Below are 21,582 nucleotides of genomic sequence, written 5' to 3'. Positions count from 1 at the left end.
GTGAGTGCTAGCTCTACTTATGTCTGCAACCCTAAATCTCACTGCGGCGTGCTCAGGGAACCCACCGGTGGTAGCCTACGTGCTGAGAAAATCTTGGAATCCTATGAATTGCAAAGCATGCTCTTCTGGTATGAACACATGCTGTACATTGATTTGTATCCGTTCTTTACAGTGCGGGGTTTTGGTTTTCCACAAATATACCTAATTGTATATAAAACTGTATTTACGACACGGGTTTGTCTCCATCTAGCGACAATCATAGTGTTTGCATCAACCAAGGATACACAGGTCTTGAGAGTCCTTGGACATTGTTGCCCGTTTCCTCTTAGTAATATGACTAAATCAATCTAGAATGTAATACTGCAACCTCTTCTTAACATCCTCTTAACATCTTCAATCATGTTAAAATGAGCAGATACTGTACATATCCAATCTCGCAGGAGCATAATGCAGAAATTGCAAAGCCATGCCTCTGAATAGAGATAAGTTTAGCATAACACAATATTTCTGATCTTGTTAAATTTATTAGAAAAAACAATGTTTTTGGGGAAATTGCAACAATTGCAGAGAAATAGCAGAATCTACAGAATTTGTTAAGTAAACATTATTGAAACACTGCGGTAGCATCTTCACTTAATATACAGTAACATTCCATAATTGTTTAAAATGTTAAACTGCAATCGACATTGACCATCTCATGTTCAAGCCAGACATCCCCAAAAAGTATGTTACCGTAATGTTTACTGTTACAACACTGTTCAACTTTGCTGCTTTTACTATATTATACAATCACCGTCCACCAGTAGTAAGTGCTTATTGGCCTATTCCAATAAACGGCTAACACATACATCTCATCAAAGCAACCATGCATTTGTTGTACTGATCTATGGAGCATAGACTGCTGCTTGCTTTCAATTATCTGTTGTATTACTTACAAAAATATTGCACGTTTTGTCAAAATGCTGCCATTTCTCCTACGAATAGGTAACCTCATTCAACCTTTAATCAGTCTAAGGACATGGCAAAAACCATTCACACTCCCTGAAAACATTATTAGTGATCACGGGAAAAACGACCACACTTGGTCTGTGAAGTTCCACTTCTTCAGACCAAAATACACCATATTATCTGTTATCTTCTACGACGATGGTTCTCCTTGGGTAGGTGTCGACCTCCACAAATATGTAACGGAACTCATACTTCCCAGTTTCAGGGTTCTGTGAAAAGAACAACAAATATATAATATGTATACACACTTTAGTGTTAAACCCTCCACTTAGACAACAATTACTTCTGCCAAAAGTGAGTTAGTACATTTGAGTACATTACACGTGGTTTTAACTCAGTCTCCAAAACTAGTTCCCAGTGGAAATCCTGTTTGAGTAAACACTATGACATCAACAAGATGATTAGGGAAAATTAAAAGAATGACCTCTTTTGATTCTGAATGAACAGTCCCTTTCCGTCCAGGCTCTTCCCCCTCAATGTAAAACTTCAGTCTCATATGTTTCAGTCCATCCTTCATAAACTCAGCATGGCTGGTGAATGAAAACATAGTGACACGTTACTATTTTACCCTTACAGTTTACAGCTGGTCATTAGATAAAAGTTATTCCTGTAGAAAGAAAATTATTTTGAAAGCTGACCTGACTTGCTGTCTCCTGCCTCTACGAGTGGTCTCACCATAGCATTTGATTGGCTCCCCAAATGCCCCTATCACCTGCAATTTAAATAAAGAGGGGGAAATGAATATCCAGAGACTAGAAGCAAATGTTGTCCAGTGATTTGAAATAAGTCAACTGATCTATACGTTTACAGAAATAGCAAAATGACTGATACATTTTCTCATTGCACAAATATCACCACAATTACAGTACATCCTTCCAGCTTACCTCTGGGTTCAACCTGGTTTTGTCAAAAGCTTTCCCATATATTTTGCTTGGACTTGAGGTAGAGAACAGCTCTTGGAACACCACATATAGCAACCCCCCTGATAATAAAAACATGTATGTTAATAGTGTGATATTATTAGGCATGGTAGATTGATTTAGACAATTGGGTAATGTTACCTGTCACCCCAAGTCCAATGAGCACAACGATCAAGTAGGTAAAGTCTTTGCCTGCCTCCTTCACTGTGGAGGAACAAAACAACAACATATAACACTTTTAAATTACCTGCACCACCAGAATTGTGTATTAGAATTATAAATCGTATTACCAGTCTGATATGACGCTTATGGATATGCCTCGCTACCTCAAGCTGGGTAAAGCAGAAACTGGCAAGCATTTACCTTTTTGAGCTGCCGAGAGATTCGGCGCTGTTCCTAGCCTCGAGGTTGACAGCTGTCCACTCTCCGTGTCTTCAGGTTTGATTTTATTTCTTAGGCTTGTGTGGAAATAAATATTTCGTTTTTGTGTACACAAGACACTCCCTAAAATCGAGGGGTGACCCTCAATACCATGGAAAAAAGGTGTGGATGTCGACACAAAGTTGCCCCGTCTCTGCAGAATGAAGTTGCTCTGTGTGCGTTTGCAGATTTGCAGAGGGCTATAAATCCATACTGCCTGTTGCAAATTGCGATGCATACTTTTTAGTACGAACGAATAGATCATGATGTCCTATAATAACGCTGGTAAATCAATGGTTGCTAGATACGTGACGAGTCTCGAGTCTCGTTTACCTCTTTGCAGCTAACGTATGCTGCTGATATTTTGTAATAACTTTAATGCAGTTATGGTACAACCTTCCGCGTTATGAAGAACCTTGAATAAGATACAACATAAATATGTGACTTAAGCTATCTGCAACAACACACACGCATGGATAGGTGGTAATGTTTGCAAGCTACTTGTGAGCCTGTCTGGCGCACGCCATGTTCGTCATTGCGTACAGTGGGAAGTGCCAAAACGTGATTGGTGGACTTGCGCGTTCAACTTTTACGCCGTTATCCAAGCGGTTAAAACGTAAGAATATTTTTTTTATAGAAAAGCTAAATTGCCCCTGGCAGAAGTTGGCGAGAACAACTACAGCAGCAACCTTACTAAGTATGCTTTGAATTCGTCATTACATTTGATACATATGCATAAAGTACCTACAGTACAAAAATGAGCAAGAAACACAGAATCAGTAGTTTATAGTTTATTGAAAACATACAGTAATGTTTTTAACAGTATTTTCTTAATTTGTTGTTACCAAAGAAAATATATTTCAACAAACAGGGCTGTCAGACATACACGTTGAGTTTTGACAGACAAATAAAAATACAAGAGTTAATGTGGAACTCAATGTATGTTGACTACGATATGCCAAATATCAAATATAATAAACGACAACTCTGTCTTCGGTTCAATTGCAGACATAATTATTTCCAATATATGGTTTAAGTTTTTAATCTTTGGGTTTTTATCCAACTTGTTTGATCTAATGTATAATATTGATGTGAACAACCAACCTCATCGTTAAAGGGATGGCAGCTGCTCCTGGGACATTGAACTGGCCTGGCTTTGAGACTAATAATGCTTTTATTTCCTTGGTGCGTGCACTACCTTGCACCCTCAAATACTTTTGTGATATTCAGGACTTTGTAACATTCCATAGAGGATGGGATGCTAATTAACGAGCATCTAGGCCTAAAGATGATCCTAGCAAACAACATTGCATCCTCACGTAGTATGTAAATTAAAGGGTTTAAACGACAAATGTTTTTTCATTCTACAAACAAATGTACATTAAAGGTATTTCCTTTAATCTTTTTTCTTTTTCAAAAAGTTTCTCAGTCCAGTATCTGAGATAAGTCTATCTGTTCCATGGCTTCATAATCCAAGTCTCTACGGAACAGCAGTAGAGGGCACCTTAGTAATCCACAGCAAAAAAATAAATAAAAAAATGCGTGCACAGGAAAAAAACTCATCACACCACCCTATGTTGATAATGTTTCTCAGTGCAAGAGTTCTCTCAGGATGCATGGGGGAGAGAAATGCTAAGTTCTGAATGTTGTCAGACCTGGCAAAATGTAGAGGAGGGATGCTTCTGTCTGGTGTATCTGTAGAGAGATGAAAACACCATTACTTCAGGCTGGGAGACCCAGACATTCTTCCCCCCAACATTTTTCTGCAGCATGATGAAACTAGGATGTGCACTGTGCTGTTTATAAATGTATGTTGTGTGTGGGTATGTGTGTGTGTTTGTTAAACATGAAGGTGACTAGGTGGGCATACTGCAGCATCAATATCATTTTAATACTATGTACAATATGGAATATGACTGGACACAGACTGGCATATTGTAAATAAAAAGACAAACAAATGAATAATAACTAAAACGAAGCAGAAGAAGCTGAATATAAGATATGATCAGAAATATCCTTTAAATACAATACATTTTACAATAATTATTGTGGGGTTGTAGTGGATGATATAACTTGGTGTGTATGTTTGTAATCAATAACTCAGTCATTTTTACCCAGTGCTAGTGTATTTACATGTTCATAAGAATTTGTATAATGATATAATAATATAATAATATAAATATATTTACTGTTTATACAGTATATGTAAAATAAAATAATTGTTTTATACTCTTGCTATACTGTGTCTGATCTAAACAGACAGTGGTCCTCCAAACTGTGCTTTCAAGGTGTGTACCCACGGCCATGTGTTTACCTTTGTGTGCAGGACTTACATGGTTCTCCTCACTGGTATCATTAATCATTTGATTGAGCATAGATGAAGAGAGGGAACATTGAGGTAAAACTTTCAAAGGAAAAAAAGGTTTTGCTTTATTGTTACTTTTCTCTTACAAAGCATCAATAAAATCTGCCTTGAAAGATATTCCACAATGTCTTTAAAAATGCCCCTAACTCTCAACATTATGGTTAGAAAATCAGTTTTGTACAAAGATTTTAGGCTACTATAAGAGAGGTTGTGACAAACAAAAAAGTAATTAATTAACTTTGTGAAAGGGAACAATCTTGAAAATGTAAATGCCAAAATGTAGCATAGAATCTGCCTTTTTAATTTAGTCAAGCTAACATGCATTTAACAAATTAATCAATTAATACTGCAAGGACAATATTATGGGATTTCTTTGTATCAGTTCAAGGGAATATAATTAATGCATTAGTGGATAATTCATATTCAATTCAGATTTTAGTTACTGTAATGTTTCAGTGGCTATTGAAAAGCATGCACAAGTCATACCATAGTATCATCAATTGTCATAGAAAATAATCTGCTTTGGTTTATTCGAAAAAATATATTTTTAGCCGGTGTTAGTAACTAAAGATTAAGCTAATTGTTATTGATCTACTATCACATAATGCAAGCACCAACAGCATGCTGGGATAATGTAACTTAAGACATTTGATAAATGTAATCCTTGGTGAAGGCTGATGTATGTAAGTAGTAAAGGTGCTTTGTGACAAAATTTAAATTCCAATGATAATGTTCACTCTAAATGTCCTTCTTGACAACATCTGTGGAAAGTAGCCAGCTAGAATTCAAGGTTCAATACTTCTGAATCATCGTAGACAGTCATTAACCAAAGACAGTCAGTGTGTTGCAATGCTGCTATAGTGTATCCATGTACACATTGTTCTTTGTGTGTGAAAACATTATCCGTTATCCTTTTGTCACATTGTTCGTTCCCCCCCCTCAGCATCATGCTGGTGTACATTTCAGCTCCGTATTTTCATATTTCATTGAAGCCCGTTTCGTACTGATCCAGGATTGCACTATTCTCAAGAAGTCTACATGATGGAAACAATGCAACATAACGCAGAACATAAGCAAACACACAAACAAACAACAGGACACCATATTTCTCAAAAGCATTTGCAGCTCTAGCATTTGAATGCTCTCTCATAGTACCTCCTTAGAGTTGCCATAATGGTCTGCAACTTTAAACCTTAAACTGTGTCAGAAATTGACGTGTCATTGTACTATGGCAGACTTTGCGTTGGCATGATGGTTGAACATTCAAAGAAAGAGCTACACAACAGAGACAAGAAATAATATGCTTTACATTTAACACAACATAAAACAAATGACTACAGTTGAAAATCCTGGGTCAGTTAGATTCAGACTAATTCAGTTAAAGTTGAGTACAATCCCAAAAATGCCTATTCCAATAATATTACAAGTATCTTACTCCAGGAATTACCGTAACTCATGATATTTATGTGTAATTTATACTACAGTATCTCCATAATATCTGTGCTTTGAACAAAATCTATCAGTGTTTTTTCATGATGAAGTTAATACTGTAAACATGAGGTACATGTTTGTGCTCTGAGGCTAGAAGAGATAAAAGGTCATAAGGTTAGACACATTCTTATTCATCACAGTTTCAACAAAATATGATTGAAGTCCATGCTTTAATGAATACTAGTGAATCTCATTATGTTCTCAGGAATAAGAGGACATAACTTGTGTCAAAAAAAAAACAGACACACTTCACAGAAATCCACCACAAGGGCAAGATGGACGCAAGCAAGGTCTACCATCTTGATGAAAATGACCAAAGTAAAAAGTCAAAACAAACAGAAAACCAAGAGCAAAATTTACGAGAAAGTAATTCACAATAAATTTTTCATGGCTGATACACTGACTTACATGGGAAAACGATAACTACACAAAAACATGGAAACATGTTTATTGTCGGATAAGGGTGCTTACCTTGAGATTGCCTTTTAGACCCTAGTTGTGTTGTACTCTGATTCATGTTTGCTCAATGAGCCAATGAGGCAGAACCTGCAATGTCATCGCTCTTTCGTTTAATATCAAACTTTTGCATAGAGACGTCACATAATGCATATTTGTATTGTAGTTTATAATGCATATTTGTATTGTAGTATGTGCTACATCAAATCACTACATTTTAATGTAAACAGAGCAAATTGTTGCTCTGGGAGTCTTGCATGCAGACTTAGATAAAAAATTGCTGATGTTGGTATTAATAGTGAAAACTGGTATACAGTACATTCTGAATAAAGCACATAGTGCATGCACATAAAGGACGTATATAATGGAGGTATATTTCCAAGAAATTTATATTTTAATACCTCAGTGTTTCGTGTAAACATTTAATTCAAGCAGTCAAGGTGCAGGTACATAATAAAATAGTATTTTTTTGTTCTTGTTCATGCCAAAACATTGAACATTATCAAATGTCCCAGTCAATGTTGATTGCTATAATTTAAAACTAGCATTTTGAGTTGGTAAAATGACTTAGAATTACTGCATTTGCATTCATATTGATGAAATCTTTTCTCTTCATCAGTGGCAGGCACCAAGTTCAGCCCTTTTAAAGTCCTTAAATAGACTAATAGGAAACATAGAAACCTCTAGAAAAAAAGAGGTCTGTCTTTGAACCTGTCTGAAGGCCTCAAGTACAACAAACCTCAAGTAATGCATAGTTCTATATGTGGTATCAGACCATCAACCAGTAGGGGTTTTAGATGACCTAGCCAGGCATCTAACTGGATATTTTCATGGGGCGTTCATGGGGACTATGCATGCATGGGTGGGTGGAGGTAGAGGCTGGGGGGTCATGGTTAGGCCTCACTATCATAGCCCTTGCAGAACAATCACAGAGATTTCAGTGATAGGAGGAAAAATATCAAATATAAAAGCAAAGAAGAAGAGGAAGAGGAAGCTAAGGATAACAAATCATCAGACGAATGACATAGCAAAAAAAAAGAATTGGAGTAAAAAAAAAAAAAAAAAAAAGAATTGGTGACAAAAGAACTCCCCGGAACCTTCCCCAAAAACCTAGGGTTGTCTTCCCTCAGAAATCTATGGATACTGACCGCTGTACTGCCTTCTCGTGGCGTGCTAGCCGGTGGCTGGTGGTTGGAACTTCATCCAGGTCATCGTCCAGGTCACAGCCGTTGTCCGCCGCCTCCTGCGAGTAGCTGTGCTTCATCACTAGGATACTGCGACGGTTGCCACTTGCCGGTAGCAGCGGCCGCACTGCCATTGGCTGCTGTGGGGGGAGGTCCGTGAGGAGGGCGGCGGCCTCTCGCGCGCTGAGGTTGCCCCGGCTGCCCCGCCCGCTCAGCGACAGCTGGGATAGGTGGGCGGAGCCCGGGTTTGAGGCTGAGCCGCAGTGGTGGTCATGCACGCAGCGGGATGAGGAACGCCGCAGGGCGTGGTAGTTCTCAAAGTCCTCCGCCAGGTCGACGAGGTCGGCCGAGGCCGCGGCGGCCGTGGCGCTCCGTAAGGTGCACAGCTCATAGTGGGGGGGCTCGAAGACCTCCTGGAACATGGTGGGGTCGAAGTCCTCGCGGCGCAGGATGTACTTCTTCCTGGGCTGTTTGATCTGCACGATGACAGAGACGATGAGGAGGAGGAGGACGACGCAGCACGTGACGCCGATGATGGTGCCGTTGGTGTTGTTCAGGTTGTCCAGTATGTTGGCTTTCCTCTTCTCTGCTCAGAGCAAGGGAGAGAAAGAACAGGGAGAGGAGCCAGAGAAAGAGAGATAGGCGGTGAGAAAAAAACTGTAAATGCTGCGGAGAAACTTAATTTGGTAAATATCAGACATTCTGCAGTTCTAAAGTTCCCCCACTGCGTGGTGCTGTCTTCCAAAGAATACAAACGCAGGAAACAGATGCACAGATTCAACCAAAGATCCTAGTGTATTGCTACAGTGACACTTGTGTACCTCAAACAGATGGGCGAAATACAGTTTGTGTGTAAAGATGATTCCTAACGTAAAAAAACTGTCATCAGCAGGATGTTGTTCCATTAGTCCAGGGATATACAGCATCTGGTCTCAAAAGGTCACCGTGAGTTACAGCGCTTTCACCGGGGAAGTCACAAAGAGCAGAGAGAACCAGCAGTGTGTCCAGGACCTGCCTACAGGGAGATATCTGGCATTTAAACACCGGGTGTGGATGTAGCCAGACCTCTGGTGCTCCATTGCTGTCTCCTCCCTCCAGCAGCTAGCGCTAGCACTCAGAGAGATGAGAACGGAAGAGAAGTGTGTGGAGAAAAAAAAAGAGACATTTCCACCACTAATGAGGACAGATGTAGCCACTGCGGAATCTCCATGCATTGCCAGACTGGGAGAAGAAGCTGCAAACAAGCTGAGCAGCAACAGTACATGAATGCAGGTTCTAAACCCCAGCTCGTTGATAGGAATGGTACAAGTTGCTTAGCATGGCTGAGGAATAAGCCCACACACGGCAAATTTATTGGCTGTCATTTATCATCGGTTAGGTCATTTTAGACAAACGTATAACTGCCTTGTCTCTCCTTCTCCTTGCATGCACTGACCCAGTTGTGGTGATTGTTACCTTAAGGGTCATTACTAGTTATTCCCGGTTATTATGAGTGCAGGCAAATAAATTATGAGTGCAAGAAAGTAGAGGTCTTTTGAAGCCTTTCACCTTGATTGCTAATCGAAATGTGTAGGTGCAAGTGTTTAAGCAGAAGCCAGTGGAAGCCAATATTTGAGTAGAGGCCAGTAGAGCCCAGAGTTTAACCTGGTAACAGATATACAAGAACACATGGAGAGTGACCAGAGAGGGCCGAGTCTTTATCCCTCCAGCTTATCTATCTATGGCATCTGTGATCTGGTCTAGAAACTACAACTACACACACTCCTTGTAGTCGTCAGTGGACACACATGCCTTAATTGATTGACCCTGGAGCTGAGAAGAGTCCGGGGAAGGCCTGAATGAGCATCGCAGTAAGGGTCTGTTTAGCCGGTGATGGTTGAACACAAGATGAAAATCACATCAGGATAATAGGACAGGAATTTACAAATATAAACACTGGACTCCGAAATAGGGATTTAAGAAAACCAGACCAGGTCAGGAAAGGTCACTATTGGACGAAAACACGAGACTAAAGATGATCTGGTTTGATGATATGGACTATATACATGTTGAGTATGACTTAGATTAAGAAGATGAATCCAGCTAAGTATGGGGCATGTCTGAGCTGGGATTCGACCTCTCACCTTTGCAGTGGTTCTCGTCCCAGGGATAGACACAGTTCTGCATCCCGTTACACACCAGTGTGTTGTTGATGCACATGTTGCTGTGGCAGAAAAACGTGTCCGCTTCGCACGGAGCTGAAACAGACAGAAACTTCAATAAACACAAAACCCAACAAAAGGTAATACATCAAACATGAAATGGGATTATTTCCTGAATTGTTGAACCGACAAGCTGACCGGCCAGGCAATGTATGTTCCCGTGGTCGGAAATCCGACGCACCAGGTGAACATCAAAATATGAGGCGACATGACTCAATGTTTGAGACAAATCTGAAGAGCTGTTGTGCTGCTACAGATTTGAATTTGGAAGAGCATTACTCAAATCAGACTTCTGGCCTGCCCCCATCTGCTCATGAATTTTCATCCTCCTCTTCAAACATGTGCCTAGACTGCAGGGCCTTGTGAAGGAATGGTTAGGAGAGCACTTCTCCTTTGTAAACCACATCCGGGCGCGGGGAGACCAGAACATAGACAATATTGATTTTATTTACACAACCATAAAAGACAGTCAATATTGTATGCCACACAAGCCACGCTCCAAAGTCCTTTGTTTACCAGAAAAAAAATATTGTTCCAACCCAAGAAAGGCCTTGAACAAGCCAGATCTCCGGAAGCCAATTGGAGATTCACGTGACCAATCATAAGCTTAAAGGAATGACGATAGTGACAGAGATCATAAAAGTGACAGATGTTGGAACAGGGTGGTATAGTGGGAAGTTATCCAATTAAAAACCCTGTGGTAATGTATGTAGCCCAGCCATCAGAGAACTCATTAAAAGCCAAGGTGACTTCCACAGAAACAGGCTCATCTCCTCTGTATTCAATCAGACTAATGTACTTAACTGGCCTACTGACCAACTACAGCTCAGCTATCAATGACCAATCAAATTTGAGTAAATGAGCAACCGCCCACATAGACAAGACAAGCTTGAGTGTGAATGACATTTGATTTGATAATAAATTATGAATTTTAAGGACATAATATATTATGGAATGTACAGTAGAAATTTTACATTTTTAAATAAAGTATTTAAGGACTGGTGGTTAGTCAATAATGATAATAATGGTCATTTACAGTAGTTGTTAAGGAAATGTTCCCTGGCCACACAACCACACACACAGGTTTCACATTTCCTGGTTTACAGAGCCAGCTGCCAGGGAGAGCCCAGTGCCCAGGCTTGGGCAGCATTACCTCGATGATGTATGGCTGTTTTCATCTCTGCACTCATCCCAGGTGAATAATAAAAGCCTGAATTAGAATGACTTATCTCTCTTTGTCTCTCTCTCTCCCACTCTCCATCTATCTACACCCCCTCTTACTCTCCTTTCCTTCTCTCTTTCTGTATCAATTTCTCTTTCTTCTCTCTCCATCCCTACTTCCTACCTCATCCCCCCACCACTTCCCCACTTCCCTCTCTTTCCTATCACTCTACTCCCCCTGCCCCCTCTCTCTTCTCCTCTGCTCATCTCACCTTTCTTGTCCTCTGTCTTTGGACGCTGTTCCGGTATTCGCCACCGGAGGGGGCTCTTGCTCCTCCTTGTCAGGTTGAGAGGGAAAGCAGTCTCTAGTCTCCAGTCAGAACACCAGAGCGCCACATACTTTATTAAGAGCTAGATCCGCATTAATCTCCAGCTAAATTAATTTTGTGACATTTTGTAATAAAGAGCCCTTTTGCCCACCCACAGGCCTGTATACAGACAGACTCTCTTTCTCTCTCCCTCTCTGGCTAGACTGGCTTAGATACTCTGGATTTCAAACAGACATTGATGACTTCTCTGTGAAGTCTACTGCTGCGAAACTGTATTAAATCAGGCTAAAGCTCATGTCTATACAGTACGTGCACAATTTCCCCTTGTAAAAATATGCTAATATACAGTATTGACTTGAGCACAAATGAGAACCAACACATCTAAACCCACCAGCATACCTAACGAGCTACACACAGCTGCTAGCGTGCACAAATAATCCACCCGGCGAAAATGCAACTAGAGAATTTATATGCCTTGCATATTAAAGCTGATAGCCCACAGATAACCTCAGATACCCAGGCACAACCACAATCCATATGGCCCACGTAGCTAACAAGACGGTTAACAAGACAGGGTGGATCCATACAGGAAATCTCTGTATGGATTGCGTGATGTGGAGTCATAGACGACTTCAATCTCCGACTCGGGGGAACAGGGGGTATTGACGAGGTGCGGCGACTTCCTGGCAGCTGAGGTGTCACTCAAGCACTCGGGCTGTAATTGCATTCTGGGTTATGATAGAGCTTTGTCTGTTGTCACTCACAATGTTGCTCGGGTCGGTTCTGTTGGCCTGCGTTTGAGGGTGCATGCGTGTGTGAAAACGAGCATGCGTGCACATACAGTATGTGTGTGTGTGTTCCTTTGACTGGCTTAGTCTCTTTCTCAAGAGTTTAGATCATGTTCAGATCTCTATGCTCAGTTCAAATCTACCCCCAGTCCAAACAGTGACCCAGTAACACTGTGCTAGCAGATCTGTGGGGCTTGTCGTAGATGCTCTGGGTGGATGTGCATGTTTGCGGCTGTGTTGACGGGGATGCTGCAGTGTGGCGATGGCGGCTGTAAGCGCAGCTCAAAAGGCGTAGGGTCTCGCTGGGTATCGCCTTAGTGACTTAGGCAAGAGTGTTGCCCAGGCAACAGCACATCCAGGCTTCATTCACTGGATAGGCCTCACAAAGACGACACTGACTTCAACACCAACGACTGCTGTCTATTCAAGAGAGCGTGCACACAGACCCTCCTACAGTACTCTCTCCTTCGCATGCAAGTGCACGCATGCACGCTCACACACACACACATGCACAAACACACACTCGCGCATTTTAGGAGAGTAGCCGGGAAGCGCTCGCACATTCCAGCACAAACAGACATGTACACGCTCATACACGCATACATTCGAGTTATACACACCTCCCCTTATACTTCTTTTGACTGGTTGGTGGCTAACAGTGTGTGTGTGTGTGTGTCTGTGTGTGTGTGTAGCTTTGACAGGAGATTAATATTGAATGTGTTTCATTCACCCTGAGCTCCTGAGTATCCTCTCCCCAGACTCTCTCTCTGATCCTCTGCAGACTCACCCTCCTCGCTGTGTGCAAACCTCCCGTCTCTGTCAGCCCGTCAATGGGAGCATGTGCGATTATGCATCTATACTATCTCGCCCTCCTTCTTTCTTTGTCTCTCTTTCTGCCAGTCCGTAACTCGCTTTCTCCTTCTTCTCTGTTTCTTTCCCCCTTTTTCCTTTCTCTCCCCTCACTCTTTCACCCTTTCTCTCTTTCCTTCTCCGTTTCTTTCCTTCTCTGGTATGACAGTCCTCAAAAGAATTGGAGTGCGTGAACACATTAGTCTCTGTGGAAACAAGTACATCTTAAAATGGTCTTGATTTTCTATTCTTGTACTACAGCAACAGTCTAGTGCTGGTGGATTGGTGTTGATGTTGGGAACGGTTCCCTTTGACATGAATTGTTGCTTCTGAAGTCAAAAAGTGATTTGTACTGTAACACAATGGAGACAGGTTTGGAGAGCTACATGACTAACCTAGTAAGTATGCACTGTTGGGGGGTGCACTCTCCTCTAATGGAAACCTTGTTTCCTGTCACCAGTAATCATTTAAATGGCTGTAAAATTAAATGTGATCCCGAGGCCGCCCCCTCGCCGCCCTGGTGCCGGCACACTTGCTGCGTCTCCGAGCCGTAAACTTGCACCGATGAACCGTCGGGGCCCGCCCCAGGTTTCTTTAATGGCCGCCGCTAAAGAGAACCTTCCGGCTGGGTTGTTTTTATTTTCCCTTTAAGGCTGGGTGGTCATGTTAGGCAGGGGCAGGACAGGGGAGGGGGGGAGGAGGTGTTAATGCACCCCATCTGTACCCCTCACTAGACAGGTCATGTTCCAATAAATGTGTTTACGGCCGGGCTCTCAACTAGGTGGCGTATCCAGTGTTGCTGGTGCCTTCTCTTCATGCTGGTGAGGCTAGCTGACATGCAGTGAAGACACGCGATAAAATATCTACGTTTATGTCCCTCATTGGTGGTATGCATGTGTGTACATCTTATCTGTGGGTATGTGTGAGGACACGTACGTGTACTGGAATTCCACATTGTCGGTTGTGTGTGTGTGTGTGCGAGTGTGTTTTGTGTGTTGGTGTGCGCGCGTGTGAATGAACTGGCAGCGGCCCCTCACGTTCTTGGTAGGTGGTGAACAGGATGCGGAAGCGACTCCTGCGGCTGCCCTCGTCGGCCCACATCCGGATCACGCCCAGCGTGGACACCAGCATCACGTCGTTGGCCACCGTGGAGCAGAACTTGTTCTTCAGGTCCTCCACGGAGCTGCTGCCGTCGTACACCGCCACGAAGTTCCGCTTGCACTCGTTGGAGTTGGCCATCTCGTAGTCCAGGAAACGCAGGTAGATCTGCGGGGTGAGGTTGTACAAGAGGAGGCGCCCAGTGGGGGGTGATAGAGAGGAGTTCAAGAGAGGGAGAGGAGGGATACGATGGGCGAGGGAGAGAGCGGGGAAAAAGGCAAGATGGCGGAAGGCAAAGCAGGGAGGAATAGGAAGTCAGGACGGGTGAGGGGACAATACAGAGGGAAATGTGATCGATGGGAAGGAGTGAGGATGGCGGCAGGGAAACGATTGAATGAAGGAAAGAGAGGGAGAGCAGCTTATTTAGTCATTCATCATGACTGTGTGGATATCTCTGTCATCTCCTCAGCCTCTGATTCACCAATAAGGAACAGCAGTGCTATGCTGGCGACAACATGTGTACAAAGCCATTACAGGAAACGTATGAAAAGATGACTCACTGGAGCAGAAGGGGAAAGGAGAGAGAGAGGCTGTTGAGTTTGCTAACTGATCATTCCCTTCTGCTGTTGTCTGGGAGATGAAACGCTTATCTACATGTACTATCAAGACGTACAGGGTCTGAGCAAACTGCTTTCATTGACGGCTGAGGGGGTTTGGCATGACATAAGGAGGTATGTTTATCCGTGTGTTAACCAGAGTGTATTTTAGATTTTTTAACAGCTTAACCACATGTAACATCTTAACCATTCTTCTTAGTTATTTACTCGACCACATTTTCACTCTCTCTCCCAGCAGGCTCTCCCAGTGAAACGGACACTCGCTTCAAACATCGGGGCTTGTCACTCGTTCATCAAGCTGAGTTTGGCCCATTCATGTTCCGATCGACATGCTGACACGTGCCATCCTCTCTGCTAACGAGCTGGCCTGCTCAGATCCCTGACGTGGAGACAGTGACACCTAAACTGCAGAGCACCCATGCAGCAGAGAGAGGTGCCTAATGGACCTTGCAATGTCAGCACGGCCCCGACAGGAAGACAAGCGGATGATGCCAAATGAGGAAGCAAACTCCCCACATCCTCCTCCGTCATTGTCCTACAGCACTTCCTGTTACCCTCATTATCTTTTTTCAGGAAGCGGTTCAATCGCCTGGTGTCTAGGAACATCCCGGGTGCGAAGGTTTATTTAGCGCTGAAGCTGCACAGTGTGTCTATTGTGGATCTTCTGTCTGTCTGCATGTCTGTCTCTCTGCAAGCCTCTGTGAACGTTCTGTGGATGAGCATTTCTTACTGATATGCACACACACACACATACACACACACACACACACACACACACACGCACACACACAATAACAATGGCAGATATCTCACTGAACAGCCAATGGGAAAGAGGTATGAGTCAATGGGCCGCATTGTGAAACCAAGCGGGAGACGTAGATCAGGCTGATACAATCAGGGAGTGCTCCCGTGGCGGAAAAATGGAACCTCATCGATTCCGCAGCACCTGTTAAAGACACTGCATCCATCACTGGGTTACTCTGCCGGAGGGAAGGGGCGGAGCATCAGAACCCCACAGTCACAGCCCCCCCCACTCCCGGCCTTTATACCTCCAGACATTTCATTTGTTAGAACGTGAATGAATGTTTATAGTTCTGCCATTTTGGCCATGGAAGGAGGCATTGTGTTATGCCCAGACAACACGCATGTTCCAGACAACACACATGTTCCAGACAACACACGTGTTCCAGACAACACACATGTTCCAGACATGTCCAGCACATGGGCAAGAGAGCTTTTAGTCTGACCATGAGTGAAGCAGGACCAGAACAGGCTAAAGGAGTCAGAGACCCACACTGAATATGCTATTAGTGAGAAGGCCAAAGCAATTTAGTAGGAGATTTACATGTGTGGTTCCACTAAGGTTTTATTAGACTATTAAAATACCGCACCAGGCGCTAACACTGTTACTTAACTAAAAATAGAGTATCTATAGAGTTTCAGGTCTTTTCCGTTACTCTCACACTACCCCCCCCCCACACACACACACGCTACCCATCCCAGTGCAACCTCGCCACTTTCTCCTTGTCTCTCTGTGTTTGTTCTAGTGCGTGTATGTGTGTTGGGTGTGTGTGTGTTAGCATGCTACAGTATAGAGAGAAACAGAGAGAGAGAGAGAGAGAGAGAGAGGGAGGGAGGGAGGGAGGGAGGGAGGTGCAAACACTCGGAATCAGGAATTGGGGTGGGGTGTTCATGTGGGTGTGTGAGGGGAGAGGAAAACTGGAGAGTTTATGAGAGTGACTAAGGATGACATGTAAGTGGGTGTATTTGTGTGGGAGGTCGACAGATTTGTGCAATAGCTGATCTAACTGGTGGCCTGTCAGTCAATGTCAACAGTTGTCAGCCTATGACCTGCCTTGTAAGACAGTCCCGCAGAGAGAAATATGACATGGACTTGAAGCAAACAAGATACATCTCTCTCCCTCGCTCTCTATTTCCCCCCCCTCTCTCAATCCCCTTGACACACACACATATCCATGCACACACACGCACACGCAGGCAAACATGCATGTGCCCAAACACAAACACACAGTTGCGTGAAACCACACACCGTCCTGCTCTCACGGTGACTTAGACCTCTCCTTGGAAGCACTGCGGTGCTTGCAGGCAGTGTTCCACTCACAGAGAATGGAGGAAATCAATCGAGCCGTGTTGAACAGAGCAAAGCATTTGAAAGAGGGCACATTTCTCCATAACACCTTCTGTATGGTTACACAGGAAACGGTGGATAAGAGGTCCGGTACGCCTCTCACTGAACTGTATCTGGATAGAGTAGCTGGTGCAGTTGTGACCTGGTTTAATGTCTGAGTCCAAAAAAGGGCGTTTGACGGGAGACAAGGACATACGCTTCTGATTTGCGAGTCTTGGAGGACATCAGATAACACCCAAATCAATTGCTGTGGTGATGAATCACGTTTAGCACACATATCACCAGCCAGCCATGCCATAATCACACCGCTCCAGAACGAAAGCCGTGCCAAGCATTCATTACCCACGCATGGGAGTGAGTTTGCATGCATGCGAGTGTGTGTGTGTGTGTACATTGTGTAAGACCCCGGCCTAGCCGAAGTCAGGCTGTTTGAAAAGACCGTTAACAGCTCTTTCTAGGCAGAACAGATAAGATCGTAAGTCCTGCCAACCAACCAGTGCTTTTCATCAGTGATGGCACTCGGTTGAATGGTCTCCTAACCCAGAAACCTGTCCAGTGGCCACATGGTCTGCAGTAGGACAGTCCTCTCCAGTGGAGAGTGACGCTAAGGGGAGCTCGTTTAGAGCGGCAAATGGTGACATCGTTAGTACTGGGTCACTTTGTCTTTCTCTGAGGAACATGGACGACTGCAGAATCGCACAAGTATTCTGGTCTTGTTATGGGCTGGACATGCAGGCTTAACCGCCAAATAGAACCGGAAGAGACATTATGGAGTCAATTTGTCCTTTTTATGGTGCTGACGTACTGTGCGCTGAACTAAATGCATGTATGTATGTGTGCCTTTCTGAGTTTGTGTATGCGGTGTGATGTGTGCCTGTGTGTGTGTACCTGTGTGTGTGTGTGTGTGTGTGTGTGTGTATGTGTGTGAGAGTGTGTTGCAGGGCTGTGTAGAGAACACTGGCAAAGAAAACAAATGCGGGCTGTTGCAGGCCTCAGGGTCAAACTACACAGCAGCACTATTTCATCAGCACTAAAGCTTTCAGTGTATCCCTCCCTCCCTCCTCCCTCTCTCTCTCTCTTACTTTCTCTCTCTCTACCTCTGCCCCCTTCCTTTCCTTATCTCCCTTGGCAACAACTCGCTGATTAAAAAATGGGCTTGACCCCAAATAAACCCTACTGCTCTCTGACTGACCTTTGCCAGGACCCTACTCTCTCTCTCTCTGTCTCTTTCTGATTACTCTCTCTATCTCTCTATCTCCCTCCCCCCCTCTCTATGATTCCTCTCCCCCCCCTTCTGATTCCTCTCTCTCTACACCCCCCCCCCCCCTCCCCATTACCAGAGCACACATCTGTGCTGCAACCTGAGGTGGCGGTGTGTGTGTGTGTCCTGCAGCCATCTTTGTTTAGGTGTGGTGAGAGGACGTGATGCAGGGTTCCAGATAGGAACCACAGAACTGCTGTGGGCCAGAGGAAAAGTCATAACTCTACCACACTGACAACAACAATAACAAGGCAATTCAGGAACACACACACATACATACACACACACTGAACAAGGGGTCTCGAATCAGCGTACGGGTGCTGCAGTCTATAGAACAACGGGGTGAGAGGATCATTTGTATTAAAGACTTGGAGTGTGCTACCGTGCAACAGAAATAGGTTTGATCATAACACACTGAGGATTATGAGTGTTGTTTGTGTATTGGCTAGTGTTAGTAAGGTGGAGTGTGTGTGCGTTTTCATATTGGTGTGTGCTTTTTTATAATGATGTGTGTATATGCATAGTAAAGTGTGACCGGAAGGCCCTACGTAGTGTGGTCCGGTCTGCTGAGTTCATCATCGGCAGGAAGCTCCCTGCCCTACAGGACACCTACCACTCACGATGCCTCAGGAAAGCTGACAGGATTCTAAGGGACTGTTACCACCCATCCTTCAGTCTTTTTACCCCGTTACCTTCTGGCAGGCGATACCGAAACATTCGGTCTCGCACACGCAGACTGGACAACAGTTTCTTTCCAAGGGCCATCAGGCTCTTGAATGAACATTGATATGGACACTGATACACTTCTCACTAGCCACTTTACACACTGTCACTTTCAGCTACTGGTTGCACTATCAGCAATATTGGACTATTGTACCTCAATTGTCTTAGGTTGGCATAAGTTTATAAGGTTAGTCTATAGGTTATTTCAGCTACTGGTTGTACCATCAGCAATATTGCACTATTGTACTTCACTTGTCTTAGGTTAGTATAGGTGTATAATGTTAGTATAGGTTATTATGTGTATTATGTGTATTTAGAGGTTTAGTATACTGTATTGAATATTGTATATTATTTTTATATTAGGAGGTTTACTATATTTTAGCTTATCATAGATGTAATCTATGTTCTGTGTACTTATATATGTTATGTTATGCCAGGTTGCTTTGCGTTGTCTTGTCCTAAGAATTTCAGTGCCCAGTCTGACCCTGTGTTGTTCTGTGCATCTGACAATAAAATACTTGAACTTGATCAAGGATGTTGGTGTGTGTGTGTGAGTGTCACTAACCTTGGAGCGCGGCGGAGCGCGGATGTACCATTTGCAGTCCACGGCTTCCGAAGCCAGGGCTTTGCCGTCTCTCACGATCTGGTGAGACTCCACGATTCCCTCCGGTCCGCCCATGTTGAACTCACAGACTGCAGCGACGACGTGCACGTGAGCAGCGTTAAACACACACACGTGTACATTTGGGAGACATCCGCAAAACATATAGCAGACATAACACAGCACAATATAAGGACATGATTGAACGAGGGATAGGGAGAGATAGGAGGGAGACAGGAAAAGAGGGCTGAGAAGAGGGAGAGAGGAGAGAGAAAAGGAGAGTAAGAGAGGGAGAGAGGTGGGGGAGTGAGAAGGGAAGAATGAAAGAAAGAAAGGGGGAGAGAAAAAGCGAGATACGAAAGGGAAAGAAATGTAGGTGTAAAGAGAAAGTGAGGGGGAGAAGGAGGAGAGAGGGAGGGGAGAGGGAGGGGAGAGGGAGGGAGGGAGTATACCTACAGGGTAGAGGTGCAGGTACTCCCAGGTCTGCAAAGTCCGGATCTGTGAAGAGAAAGACAACAGAGGGGGGCTTATTTATTTTTCATACAGAACTAAACACCATGTCTTCACAACCAAAGACAAAAAAACGTCCAATATTCAGACATTCCATCTCTTCCTCAAGCTAAAGTGAAATCCTCTGAGAGAGAGAGAGACAGAGAGAGAGAGAGAGAGAGAGAGAGAGGGAGGGAGGGAGGGAGGGAGGGTGGGAGATGCAAACACTCGGAATCAGTCATTTAAATGGGGACCATTGTTGGTGTGGGTGTGTGGATGGTTGTAGGTGGAGCTGGAGTCTTGGTTTGCTATGTGTTTGGGGCTGGTGTCACACTGTGCTGAGCCCCAGACTGCACACCGTTACTGACTCAATCACACTCCTCAGTTAACTCCACAGGCCGCTGAAATGGATTCCTGAAACAATACCACTCAATCACTTTTTTTCTTGCAGTTGCTCTGTGTGTGTGTGGGCGCATGTGTGTATGTGTGAATTGTTACACACATCTGCGAGAGATAAAGAGAGGGAGACTTATGTATTGATGTAATTTATAGTTTTTTTCTAGTACAAAACATTTGTTTGTAGAAATGTACTCCTCCAGATCTTGGTCTGCTGCCAACAACTTTACAACTAACTGAGTTTCAGTTTGATAGTGCAAAAGAAGAAAACAACATATGTTGCTTTGCCCCACAGTGCCTCACTCCAGTTCATCCTTTTAGAACTGAAATGACCATACGCAAATATGATAGCAAAGATCAAAAACAAGATGTTAAAACCACACTGATAATCCAATCAATGAAAAAGTAGATATTGATGTGACATTTCCTTCGGCGAGCACTTTGGAATACAAATCATTTTGGCCGAGTCACCAAGCCAAGGCTAGGTAAGGACAGGGACATCAGAGTCATCCAGCATGGCTTCCGGCTATCCGTGTTCTTTCCCCCTGGACTTTCAAGAGGAAGTGTTACAAGTTCTCTTTAGTCAAACTCAAAATGTGACCTAATCACCATGGTGTTGGTTATTACTGTGACATTCTTTTTTTTTTAAGAACAAGTGCTAGCTACATGAGAAACACAACCTTTTTTTCTCTCCTGTTTTGGCTGATGACACAGTGTTTCTTTTGTCAAGGATGTGCAGAGAGCCTGCTTGCAGCGAGGACATGGTCCTGATTGGCCAGTACTACAGCCAGCCAACCAGACACTGGCTGCTAGGTCTGCTGAAAACGGGATTGATTGCACAGCGTGAGCATCTGACCTTGGCAACATTTTTCTTTGTCTTTTTCTCTGCATTTCGTCATTTTCATAGAAACCAGGATGTATCAGAAAGAGAGATGGAGAGAGAGAGAGAGAGAGAGGCAGGAAGACAGACAGCTTACAAACTCGCTACATCCCTTTCTTCACCCCCCGGCCTGTGATGCTGGTCCGATCACAGTCCCCAGTCCTTTGGCTACCTCTACTTATACTGACATTTATCA

General features: G+C 43.7%; 2 protein-coding genes across 3 annotated transcripts in view; both read right to left on the bottom strand.

Annotated features, from left to right (window-relative positions):
- Positions 1–507: 507 nt before the first annotated feature.
- timm21 (translocase of inner mitochondrial membrane 21) lies at positions 508–2,863 on the bottom strand. Its single transcript, XM_067251923.1, has 6 exons — positions 2,292–2,863; positions 2,070–2,132; positions 1,893–1,990; positions 1,647–1,720; positions 1,433–1,538; positions 508–1,217 (listed from the first exon to the last, which is right to left on the bottom strand). The coding sequence occupies exons 1-6, from the start codon at positions 2,611–2,613 to the stop codon at positions 1,125–1,127; spliced, it is 756 nt and encodes a 251-aa protein (XP_067108024.1). The 5' UTR covers positions 2,614–2,863; the 3' UTR covers positions 508–1,124.
- Positions 2,864–5,689: 2,826 nt separating this feature from the next.
- neto1l (neuropilin (NRP) and tolloid (TLL)-like 1, like) overlaps positions 5,690–21,582 on the bottom strand; it is a 35,910-nt gene continuing 20,017 nt past the window's right edge. Inside the window, exons 5-10 of one of the 2 annotated variants that reach the window (XM_067252055.1) lie at positions 20,078–20,119; positions 19,586–19,713; positions 14,210–14,438; positions 9,968–10,081; positions 7,809–8,430; positions 5,690–5,747 (exon numbers count right to left, since the gene is read on the bottom strand). In XM_067252055.1, the coding sequence (XP_067108156.1) occupies positions 5,690–5,747; positions 7,809–8,430; positions 9,968–10,081; positions 14,210–14,438; positions 19,586–19,713; positions 20,078–20,119 (1,193 nt within the window). Of the gene's footprint in view, positions 5,748–6,689; positions 6,751–7,808; positions 8,431–9,967; positions 10,082–14,209; positions 14,439–19,585; positions 19,714–20,077; positions 20,120–21,582 lie in introns of those variants that run through there. The other variant, XM_067252054.1, reaches the window with a different exon arrangement.

This window comes from Osmerus mordax, chromosome 15 (assembly GCF_038355195.1).
Source record: "Osmerus mordax isolate fOsmMor3 chromosome 15, fOsmMor3.pri, whole genome shotgun sequence".
NCBI lineage: Eukaryota > Metazoa > Chordata > Actinopteri > Osmeriformes > Osmeridae > Osmerus > Osmerus mordax.
This window is presented reverse-complemented; position numbering and strand designations above follow the sequence as displayed.

Coding starts and splice junctions, on each gene's coding strand:
- timm21 (XM_067251923.1), bottom strand. CDS start 2,613: ATGATCTATTCGTTCGTACTAAAAAGTATGCATCGCAATTTGCAACAG. Junction 2,133..2,291: donor TCTCTCGGCAGCTCAAAAAG/GTAAATGCTTGC, acceptor GTTCCTCCACAG/TGAAGGAGGCAGGCAAAGAC. Junction 1,721..1,892: donor AAACCAGGTTGAACCCAGAG/GTAAGCTGGAAG, acceptor TTTAAATTGCAG/GTGATAGGGGCATTTGGGGA.